The sequence below is a fragment of the Myotis davidii genome, unplaced genomic scaffold (genome assembly GCF_000327345.1).
Source record: "Myotis davidii unplaced genomic scaffold, ASM32734v1 scaffold149, whole genome shotgun sequence".
Lineage (NCBI taxonomy): Eukaryota > Metazoa > Chordata > Mammalia > Chiroptera > Vespertilionidae > Myotis > Myotis davidii.
In genome coordinates this window covers 216,631-228,773 of record NW_006352194.1, presented here as the reverse complement: position 1 = coordinate 228,773, position 12,143 = coordinate 216,631, and the positions used below count along the sequence as shown (strand labels likewise).

The window sequence follows — 12,143 nt, the reverse complement described above, 5'->3', positions numbered from 1 at the left end:
ACTGCTGAACAGAATAAACTGGTGAATATAATAGAATCAGGGACATAGAAAGGGAGTGGACTGACTAATCTCGGGGGGGAAGGGGTTTGGTGGGTGCGGGAAGAGACTGGACAAAAATCATACACCTATGGATGAGGACAGTGGGGGGCGGTAAGGGCAGAGGATGGGGTGGGAACTGGGTGGAGGGGAGTTATGGGGGGGAAAAAGAGGAACAACTGTAATAATCTGAACAATAAAGATTTAATTAAAAAATAAAAATAAAAAAGGGAAAAAGAATATATTATATTGGGAAATCCACACCTGGCATTTGAGAACAAAAGCTGGCATAGAACTTGAAGGAAGTATTGTCAGGAATTTACCCAACTAAATCTCTCTAAGCTTATTATCAATAAAGAGGGTGTTTTCATTAAAAAAAAAAAGGACAGGAGGAGTGCGATCGCACTCCCCAGCACTCTAGGGGTTAATTTGCATACGCAGGCGCGGAGCGAAGACTGAAGGCTCCAGCCTGAGTGAAGACTGAAGACTGAAGACTGAAGAGGCTTGGCTTCTCAGTTGCGGCCGGACCAAAGGCCTGGGTCCCGGTGCCGGAGGAAAACCGGTGCTGGCAGCCAGGGGAAGGAAGGCCTGTTGCGCGAATCTTCATGCAACGGGCTTCTAGGAATAAGTAAAAAAGAAGTGGACTCTGATGTCAGACTTCTCTACACCTAAGCCCCATTGCTGCTTCCTAGCCATGGCATATTGGGCAGGTTTCCTAACCACTCTGAGCCTACATGGAAACATAGCTATGAAATGGGGCTGGGTATTCTTCCTATATAATAAAAGGCCAATATGCAAATAGACCAAACGGCAGAACAACCCGAGCATCCGAACAACTGGTCGCTATGACATGTGCTGACCACCAGGGGGCCTGTGTGGAACATGGCGGACGCTAGTTGGCTGCAGCGGGATGGTGGAGCAGGTGAGCAGGGGCGCCAGACCAAGGCAGGGTGCCAGTCGCTGTCATTGGGGCGAGCCGCTGGTGGTTACTAAAAATCCTTTGCTCCCACGCACCGCAGTCCCACCCAGAGCTCGCACCTGCTGCCAGCACTGGCCCCACTCGCACCTGTAGCCGGCACTGGAGCCTCCGCTCGCACCTGCCGTCGGTGCCCAGTGCCGGTCCCAATCACTCACCAGCCACTCTCACTCGCTGCCAATGCCGTCAGCGGGTGCGAGCAGCGACTGCTGGCCCCGATCACCCTTGAGGGCTTCTCCATCTCCCCCTGCTCCTGAGGGTTGATTGAGGCAGCAGCTGCCACTCGCACCCGTTCCTGGCGCCGGCCCTGCTCACACCCACTGCTGGTGCCAGTCACTCTGCGCTGTCAGCAGGTGGGAGTGGAGCTGCTGGCAGACAGGGGATTGGGGGCCGTGGCGGGAGGGGCCAGACAGGGATGTGGAGGATGGGCCAAGACCCACCCCTATGCTCACCGCAGTCTCTTGGCCCACAGTTCCTTTAAGGTGCACGAATTTGTGCACTGGGCCCCTAGTCTACTTCATAAAGGAATTGTAAAATTAAGTAAGATAATACTTGCAGAAGCTTGAGCATGACGTCTGACACACAGTAAGCATATGATAAATGCTAGCAAGTTTTTTTTTAATAGAGAAGTTCAGGTTTAATGACACACCATATTCAGAGCCTCCATAGAAACAAACTTAGTCACCATGTTAGAATGTGTAACATTAACAACTAACACTCCTAGGAAGAAAACCCCTATATGGACACTTGTGGAGCGGCTTTGAAATGCCTACGTGTTCTGAGAGTCTAGTAAGAATTCTATCTGTAAATCTTTCAAGCCAATAAGCAAAAGAATTTGCAAATGTTATCCCAGAAGAGAACACCTCATGTCATTTTAAAATACAATAGTTTATGTTCCATTGATTGGCCCAGACATGCTCAGAGCAAAGATGGGGGTGGGAGAGTGGGGAAGTGACCATCAATCTGAACTTCTCATGAAGATGGGACAGTCTGATCCCACCACCAGTTTAATCACACATCATGGGCCACTTTGACTTGAAGTCTGTCCCTTCTTAGCCTCAAGCTAAACCTCAGAAATCCTATTGCTCAATCATTTATAATGAGCTTATCTTCATGTCAGAGTTTCCCGATCAATCATGCTACTTGCCACTCGAGCAGAAAAGCATTACCATAGCAGGCTATCCTTAGAAAGGCCTTCTTGCAAACTTGCTAGCAAGCTTTTTGTATTAACAGCTTGTGCTTAGTCCCAGGGCATGGGAAGCAGCATGGAGTCCCTCCTATGATGCTCCGTGATGTGGCCAGGACCCCTGGCTGTGCCCCTGGCTGCCCCCCAATGCACAAGCAGGGCTGGGGCGGGTGGGGGCAGTGTGAGAAGTGGGGATTGTGTTGCTAACTAGGCTCAGCCCCTGGCCCTGCCCCAGCTGAGCAGCAGCATCCCAGGGATCTTGGGGAAGAAGAGGTAAGGGGAGTTTCTGTGATATGTACAGATGATTGCATGGATGTGTGTGTGTGTGTGTGTGTGTGTGTGTGTGTGTGTGTACATGGGATAGGTTTGCTTGCAGTAAGTGAGTGGAGGGTCTCCCATGGCTCATTGTGTCTATCAGCGCACACACTGTGCGTCTATAAAGATAGGTGTTTCATCCCGTGGATATGATATGCACCCCTTGAGAGGACTGTGTCAGTTGTAACGGTTTGCGTATTATGTGCAGTGAAGGGTCATGAGTTGTATCAGTGGATGCCAAGAGTCTGTGTGTTGCGTGGCTGTGAAGGGCCATGAATTGTGTCTGTGGGTGATGAGGGTGTTTTGTGTGATGTGCTGGATGCTGTATCTGTTGGTGGTTGTGTGTGTTACATGTCTCTGAGGGCGAAAGACTGTGTCTGTGAGTGACGAAGGGGGACTGTGTGTCCATGAGCGGCTGCTGATGGCAGGGAAGTCAGGCATAACCCAGCTCTTCAGACCCCTCCAGAGCCTGTCTAGCCTCAAGGATACTGAGGGACAGCTAGACAAAGCAGCCAAACCTCACCCTCTCACCCCGGCCACCAGCCTCTTACCTGTGCACCAGCAGGGACAGTGGTCTAGGAGGTGACAGAACAGCTGAAGGGTGGTGGGGGCCGCTGAGAGCATGTTTCCTAGAAGGCTTCTCAGGGAACTCAGGAAGCTGGGCAGGGAATGAGGAGGAGGCAGGAGGCAGGATGCAGGAGGCAGGAGGCAGGCCCGGGCCTAGGTGCGTGACTCACTTTCCTCTATGCTCCAATCCCAGTTCAGCAGCAGGATAAAGAATTAGGGGAGGCCTGCCTGCTGGCTCTGATGGGTGATCAGGGCACAAATCCAAGAAGCCAGCTGACTGGGTGGGGCCCCAACCCCAAGGTCACCAGGAATATGCACATTCGGCCAAGGAATCTCTCCCTGCATACCAGCTCGGCCAACAGCACAGGGTTGGTCCCATTCAATGCGTAGCCTCTCTTGGAAGAAGGGCTGGGCCTGGGCGGGCAGAAGAGGGAGAGACTGGGTCCCTTGTCTGAAGGGGAGATGGGCTCTGACCTAAGGAAGCCCCCAGCCCTGTCCTTAGGAGCCCAAATTTCAATGGGCACAGTCCCATCTATAGTGAGCGCCAAGCTGGTGGAAAAGATCCGAAGCTGCTTTCAGAAGATACCCCTGTAGGCGGGGACACACTGCAGTCTTGCCCATAGGAGGCCGTTTTCCAATATGTCTGACATAACCTGCCCACACGTGCCCCCAGAAAAGGAAGAGACAGCCTTGCCTTCAGGGAGGCCCCGTCTGCTGGGAAAGAGAAAATCCTGCCTCTGAAGCCACCCCCATCTGACGGGAAAACGCCACCATCCCTGCCCTGAACCCCCAGTCGGAGTGAGAAAAAAATCCTTGCTCTGAGGAGGCCCATTATCTGACCAAAGCCTAGGACTGCACCTGGAGCTCCGACTTTGGGTGCTCTGCCTGAAAATTACTCCTTCTCTCCACCTCCACCTCCACCCACACCCACACCTGATTGGGCTTAGCAGGAAGCAAAGGTGTTTAGGCCTCAGGTGGACATCCTCAAATACCAAGTCTAAGAATCCACTGGACCAGGGTCTGACTGCCACCTCTGGAATTCAGCCTGAACCCTCCATGGAGCATCTCTGAGCCTGGGTCAGTCACAGCAACACATTCTCCCTGCATTATACCTGGTATGATGCCTGGTACATCATAGAAACTCAGTACATGAAAATCATCTTATTTACCCAAGCTCCTCCTAATGTCCCAGAACTGGGGACCAAATCCTTTCTCCACATCAGTTGGACAACTTCTTTTTTTTTAAATATATTTTTATTGATTTTGGAGAGGAATAGAGTGGGAGAGAGAGAGAGAAATATTAATGATGAGAGAGAATCATTGATTGGCTGCCTCCTGCACGATCAGGAATCCAGCCTGCAACCCGGCATGTGCCCTGACCAGGAATCGAACCATGACCTCCTGGTTCATAGGTCGAAGCTCAACCACTGAGCCACCTCAGCTGGGTGACAACTTCTTTAGAATGAAGGTTTAACAAACCAGTTCTTTAGATTCCACTTCAAGAGATTCTGAACAACTTAACAAAAGGAAGATAAACAACCCAATCAAAAAATGGGCAACAGACCTAAATAGATACTTTTCGAAAGAGGACATAAGAAAGGCCCAGAGCCATATGAAAACATGCTCCAAGTCACTAATCATCCGAGAGATGCAAATCAAAACGACAATGAGATACCATCTCACACCTGTCAGAATGGCTATCATCAACAAATCAACAAACAAGTGCTGGAGAGGATGCGGAGAAAAAGGAACACTTGTGCACTGCTGGCGGGAATGCAGACTGGTGCAGCCACTGTGGAGAACAGTAGAGAGCTTCCTCAAAAAAACTAAAAATGATACTCGCATTTGACCTAGTGTTCGCTCTTCTAGGAATATATCCCGAGAAACTAGAAACACCAATTATAAAGGATATATGCATCCCTATGTTCATAGCAGCACAGTTCACCATAGCTAAGATTTGGAAACAGCCTAAATGTCCATCAGTTGATGAGTGGATTAAAAAACGGTGGTACATCTACACAATGGAATACTACACTGTGGTTAAAAAATGAGTTCTTACCATTTGCAACAGCATGGATGGATAACTATATGTGTGTATATTTTTAAGGAGAACTCATCAACAATACTTACGTGGGAAGGCAGGGGAGGGTGGAGAAGAGGGTAAGAGATCAACCAAAGGACTTGTATGCATGCATATAAGCATAACCAATGGACACACAGACACCAGGGGGTGAGGGCATGAGCGGGGTGGGGTGGGGGGAAGCATTGGGGGGATAAGGGCACATATGTAATACCTTAATCAATAAAGAAAAAATGTAAAAAAAAAAAAAAGAGGAGAGAGAGAGAGAGATTCTGAGATAGCAGTGCTGGTGGTGGACCACTGGTGAAATAAATGTTTAACAAGCACCAAGGCAGGTGGCCCATGGAGCAGAGGGAGCCCAGGGGAAACCAGGGCCTAGCAAGGAGAGTTCCATCACCGAAGGGCTCTTTCCAGCCATGCTCACCTACCCCGCACCTCAAGTAAGGGCTGCTCGCTGAGCACAGGTGTGGGGTGAGGAAACTGGTGTCTCTGACAGAACCCCGAGCTCCACCCACCCCACCTCACCCCCACTCCAGCTCGTGGAGGACTGGCTCTCCTGCCTGATGTTCCAGTGCTGGCTGAGTTATCCTGGGGGCTTGTTAAAGTTCCAGCCGTCTCCCCACCACACACACCCCACCTCAAACCCTGAATCCGAATCTTCAGGGATTGTCTCTTTAACAAGTTTCCCACGTGTCCTCAATCCTCTGTTCTTTCACTGTTTTCGGAACTGGGACCACCAGGCCGGGAGAGGGGGCAGGGAGTACTCACTGTGCACCCCGCTGCGCCAGGCACCTGGCTTCCTGATGTTCTTGACACGCAAGGCGAAAACCTGAGAGATGAGGAAGCTGAGGCTCAGAGAAGTTTCAAGACTTCAGTCGTCTGACCTCAAGCGCAGGCCTGTTGCCTCCATTTGCAAGGTTTGTGCTTTCCACGACCCACAGAACCTCACTAGAGTTCACGGAAGGAGGACGGAGGAGGTATTTTTACCCTCATTTTACCCAAGAAGAGGAAGCTAAAGCCCAGAGTGGGGGAAATGACTTGTCAGGATTACAATGGGCAGAGCCAATTCTCAGTAAGGTGTCCCCAAGCCCTTCCACAATGCTCAGGTCACACATCCCAAGCCCCAGTTCCGATGGTGAGAAGCGCTTGGCAACCCCAGCAACGGGGAAGGTGGGGGGGGGGCAGATGAACCAGATGCCCCAGGATGGCTATGGGGGGTGGCGAGGGGGAGAGGAAACGGAGAGGGGCTAATGCTGCTTCACTGAGTTTCCGCCCGCACGGCAGGCCCAGGCTGGTCCGCAGCCTCTCACGCACTTGCTCCCACTCCCACTGCGGCTTCAAGGAACCAGAAGGCGGGGCCTGGCTGTGGCTTGCCCAGGCAGCCGCTGAGAGACCACAGCCGCGGATGGGAGATGGAGGGCGACTGGACTGCCCAAGGCCGCAACTGATGCCTTAGGTGGTTAATTCCCACTGTACACATAAGGAAGCAGGGCTCAGCCCAAATGCTAGGATTCTAACCTCCCTGTCTGGCTCCTTCCACTTCATCTCGGCCTGTGGTATGTGCCCAGCGGGAAGTGGGGATGGGTGCTGGCAACCTGCTTCGTTATTCACAGGAAGAGGAGTGGAGTGGCTCACCCAGCCCTTCCGTCTGCCTGGGCCCTGGCACTCCTCCAGCAAGCCTTTCCTGCCCAAAGAACCCCTGGACCTACTCACAGATAAAGGGGCTGGAGAAGCTGCCCCCGGCGACAGCCCCGCCCTGGAGGCATCTTGACTAATGCTCCCTCAGTTCCAACCCCAATGCACACCCTTCTCCCCGGCCAGCTCAGCACTGAAGAAATTGCTTCGAGCGGAGTTGAGAATGGGCGGGGTCTGCTGCTCATCTTCCGAGTGGGTCTGTGGCTAACATGTGCCGGGAAGGAAATGGGAAGGCTTTGATCCATCTGGGGAAATAGGACGTCACGGCTGAAAGCCGAATTTCTTAATTTGAACCTCAGATTTCCATCATCTCAAGCCATTTTTCTGCTCCAGGCAAAACAAAGGATGTTCGGTTCCACAGATTGGCTATGCTCTTACTCCGGGTCTTTGCACATGCTGTTCCCTCCGACTGAAACATCTTTCCCTCAAGTTCTAGCTAGCCCACCTGTGCCAGACAGTTAGTCATCCCCAGCAGGCAATCTGCCTGTCTGCCTTCCTTGCCAACAAAAGTGAAGTGGGAACGGTAGGTACTCAGCCACAGGGACAAGTCCTGGTCTGTGACCGGCCCGTTCTCCTTTGCAGATTTCCCAGATTTACAGTTAGAGGTGGACATGTGACCATTATTGGCCAGGGACATCTTTCAGGGGAAGCGTGGCCTCCCAGACCAGTTATTTCTGCTTGGTAATTGGTGTGCCGTGTGGTACTGCCACCACCTCCTATGGAACTATGTGACTATGAGACGACAAGCCCTCCAGAGAGGATGGAGAGGAGGCTCAGTAAAAACCTGGTTCCCTGGGGATACTGTTGAGCCCATGAAAAATACCTGAAGTGCCTGCCACCAGGCTTCTCTGCAAGCAGATATTCCCGATCTGCTTATGCTGGGCATTCCTCGCCCCTGAAAACATTCCCAACTGATGCATCGGCCTCTGGGTACCGTCTTTACAAAGGTCACTCCCTGCCCTGGCTGGTGTGGCTCAGTGGTTGGAGTGTCATCCCATGCACTGAAAGTTTGCCGGTTCAATTCCGATTCCGGTCAGGGCACATACCTGGGTTTCGGGTTCCATCCCCATTTAGGGGCACCTATGGGAGGAACCAATCGATGTTTCTCTCATACATTGATGTCTCTCTCTCCCTCCCCCCACCCCCCTGCCTTTATTCTTCCCTCCCTTCCTCTCTAAAATCAGTAAAATATATCTTTGGGTGAGGATGTTTTTAAAAATTTCACTTCCTCCAGGAAACATTCAACTGCTGAGAACGAGATCAAGGGCCCTCTCCTCAGAGCAGTGGACACGTTGTGCCTTTCCTGATCTCTGTACCTGTTCGTGCACCCATGTCCCCAGCGGGCTGAGGTGGGCAGCCAGGGCCCCATCGTGTTCACCATTTCACTTCTAAACCAGCATAGTTGCTGAGGAATCAGCACACCCATAGCCGATTGCTGGCACAACCTCCTGAGAGCAAAGCCTGGGCCCGGCGCGCACGAGCTTGTAGACAGTTGAACCGTGACCTCCACACACCGTAAGGAGGTGGTGTGTGCACACCTGCTGCGTGAGGCGGGTGTCACTCGCCTGGCTGGAAGAGAGCGGCTGCTCCAGCACAGGACAGTCTGCATTACCTCATGCATGCACCCCCGTCTCTGCCTCGGTCCAGTGTTAACCACCCCACCCACCCTCATGCTCAAACCCAGCGGTAGTTGGGATGTGCTCAGCTGCACTAGGACAGTAGGACACCCAAGTTTCATTGGCAACACCCACTGGGCACTGTGGAGTTTCCTTATATATGCCACTAGAGGTCCAGTGCATAGATTCATGCACATTGAAAGGAAATTAATTAGAAGGTGACCAGCAGGGGAGGACTGGGCAAGATGGGCCAGACCCATCCTGGAGCCAATCTCCCGCAGTCCCTCCTTGGCCGGCTGCACCTGGGGCGGTGCCAGGGCTCAAAGGGTGTCTGTGGAACGAGCGGGGTCCCTCCAGCAGGTGGGGTCCCTTGGCCTGCAGGGATCGGGCCCAAACCAGCAGCATGACATCCCCTGAGGGGTCCCAGAGTGCGAGAGGGCACTCTGCAAAGTTGCTGTCGTTCAGCAGCTCCTGCGTTGAGCGCCTGCCCCCTGGTGGTCAGTGCACGTCATACCTATTGGCCAGTCGAGCAGCCTTTTATGTATACTAGTATAGATGGCTACTCCTCCCTAAAAACTGCCACAGTAGTCTATATTCCCATTTGGCAGATGAAGAAACAGATTTAGCAAATAAGGAAGCCAGAACTCTAAAGGATATCAGGGTTGGACCAAGCCAGACAAGGGACCCACCTTGGAATAACACCTGAAGACTACAGTAATGGTTAGGGTATAAAAATTTATTACACATACAGAATACGACCACTAATGAATGCAGACAGGCTAGGACATAATGGTGTTAGATGGAGGACAGCTAGCTCTTTGGGAAGTGAGCAGGTCTGGATGGCGCAGAGCTTCATGCCACGCAGACTGGTCAGTCAGACGGAAGAACACATGCCTAACACCCCAGGATTTCAGGGTGTCAAGCGACTGCTCTGTGTGCCCACTGCCTTCCCTGTCTGACCTGTGGCTCTGAAGGGTGCCACACCCAGAAGCGAGACAGTGAGGCAAAGGGGCTTCCCCAGGTGGCCCAGGCTTGGATCTGAAGTCACAGCAACACCATTTTAAGCAATATGTTTAATTGGATGATTTCCACAAACTATACACGAAGTCTCTAACCATGACAATTCAGTGAAGTACAAAACATTAAGTTACAGGGTGGAGAAGGCAGCACCAGCGGTGGCACCTTCCAATCTTGGTTGGCCTAGGGGTAAGGGCTGGAGGAAGGTTTCTTTTTAAACCAAGCCCCTCATTTCAATGTACAAAAGAATTACTCTGATTGATATTAAATTGTATTGAAAACAAAATGGCCTAAAAAGCAAATACTATTCTATGTTGGGGGGAAATGGGAGGAAAGAATGAGTCCTTCAGAGCAGGTGGGGAGACAGTGGGGGAAGGTCCGTGGCTGTGGCCCAGGTGTCACTCTCGCTGCTCCATTTTGACTTTCGGTGGTCTCAAGAAGGTCTGATTTTTCTTCTCTTTCTTCCCCTTTGTATTTGCTTGGAAGTTTTGCCAGCTGTCCACACGACCATCTCGACTTTCCTAAACACAAAAGTGGTTGGAGGGAAGGAAACTAGTCAATAACAGGAAGGGCCTGACCTGCTCTGCCATTGCCTGTAACCTAGCTCAGCATCTGGAACAAGCCTTTGCCCAGGAAAGTCATACCACCCCTAGAAGGCAGGATAAGGCAGCCTCAGGTCAGAAGTGGAAAACAAAATGAGTAATACTCATATCAATAATGAGGCCACTCTTTGTTGGGGACCTCTGGGCTAGACAGTTAGCATATGCTATTTCTAATCCTCACAAAAAGCTGACTGATCTGTGTACAGTGCCACTAGCATTTCACAAATGACAACACCAAGGCTCAGAGAAGTCAAATCATTTTCTCAAAGCCATATGGCCAGCCAGTATACCACAGCCACTCCTTCCCTGCACCTGTCCTACTCCCCACCAACACTTGGATGGAGGCTCACAGCCAGCACCAGCTGTACTGAGAGGGCCACTAGGGGCTTCTTCCTCCTTATCAAGGGGCCTACTCATCTTCTCTTTATTCATGCATGCATGGTACAAAGTCATCAACTCTGGCTAGCCAATCCCTACCCTGAGACCAAGTGTTGCTCAATTCAGATAACTAGCTGTGCACCTGAAGGATGTAACTAGAGTGTCAAAGAGGAGTCAGGTTCAGAAACCAGAAGTCTCTCTGTAGGCAGGACATCGGGTCCATAAGAACCTCGGTTTCTACTAAAAGACCTCTAAGTAGGGCACCTCTCCTTGTCTGCCCCTAAATTAAACGGGCAGGCCATTTTTCTTGAGCCTACTTAGCAGCGTGTACCTACCACAATCTCTAAGACACCATTCCGGGATCCTCACTGCCCTTGCCAAGGCTACAGAGCTCACAGGAGGCTGAGGCAGGGCAACTACTCACTCTTCCCCATATCCCATTTCCCCGACTGTCAGCTCCAGTCAATCCTGGGAATGCCCCGGAAACCAAGTTTCTTTGCTGGGAAGTTTTCTTACTCTGGAATAAGAATCCCTCCCTGACCACTTTGGAAATTTACCTCAAAGTTTTTTTGCCACTCCCTTTCGCGTTTGGCTTTTTCTTGAGCTTCAATTTCTTCTTCCCTTTGTCGCTTCCTATGAGGAAAGCCAGTCTGTAGTATTTATACAATACTTAAGAGTGTGTGCTAACTATACAAGTTAAAGCATCTCCCCACAGAGGCAAACATATAAAGTAAATCGATTTCCTAGGATGCTACAAAGATAGCAGCTGTCTTGCCCTAGCCAGTTTGGCTCAGTGGATAGAAGGTCAGCCTGCAGACTGAAGGGTCCCAGGTTCAATTCAGGTTAAGGGCATATACCTCAGTTGTAGGCTCAATCCCCATGCAAGAGGCAGCCAATAGATATGTCTCTTTCACATCAATGTTTCTCTATCTCTGAGAGGCAACCAATAGATGTGTCCCTCTCATATCAATATTTCTTTCTCTCTGACTCTCCCCCTCCACTCTCTCTAAAAATCAATGAAAAAATATCCTTGGGTGAGGATTAAAAACAACAAAAGAAACATAACCAAAAATAGCTATCTGAAAAGGGCCCGAAGTACAATAGTGTGGTTAAGGCCAGGGGTTGGGCTGGGAGGAGAGGGATAGAGGAGGTAAAAGAGAGAAAATTGGGGAGCATCTGTAATATTGTCAACAATGAAATAAAATAAATTTAAGTTGTTTCATAAATGTCTCATTTTAAAACATGCAGATAAGACTATGGGGAAGAGATAAATTCTCATTACACAGATAGACAAGATCATCAAAACCCAGCCAACCCTAATTGGAGGTTCTGCGCTCAGCCACTGACAAACTATCTCGAGAACCCAGGCCACCTACTTCAGTAGAATGACCATTACAATTACAGAGGTTCTTACTCAAAAGGATCTCTGCACAAAATCCTATCCCCAAAGAACATTTCATACAACTTCAACTAGCAAAACCTAATTATTGCTTAACACCAATCCACGCCACAAAATACATAAACTAAGTTACCAGTAAACTCAAGATTTTTGATGAGCCAGGGAAAACATACTTAAGGACAATAGACATTGTATATGTGATTCTACATACGTTTGTGTGTGTGTGTGTGTGTGTGTGTGTGTGTGTGTGTGTGTGTGTGTGTGAGAGAGAGAGAG

At 50.4% G+C, this 12,143-nt stretch overlaps 1 protein-coding gene across 1 annotated transcript in view; it reads right to left on the bottom strand.

The window, feature by feature from the left end:
• Window positions 1–9,191: 9,191 nt before the first annotated feature.
• The window catches only part of DNAJC8 (DnaJ heat shock protein family (Hsp40) member C8), a 26,139-nt gene continuing 23,187 nt past the window's right edge, over window positions 9,192–12,143 (bottom strand). The window contains exons 8-9 of the mRNA XM_006777465.2: window positions 11,026–11,101; window positions 9,192–10,009 (exon numbers count right to left, since the gene is read on the bottom strand). Of these exons, the coding sequence (XP_006777528.1) occupies window positions 9,887–10,009; window positions 11,026–11,101 (199 nt within the window). The 3' untranslated portion in view covers window positions 9,192–9,886. The remainder of the gene's footprint in view (window positions 10,010–11,025; window positions 11,102–12,143) is intronic.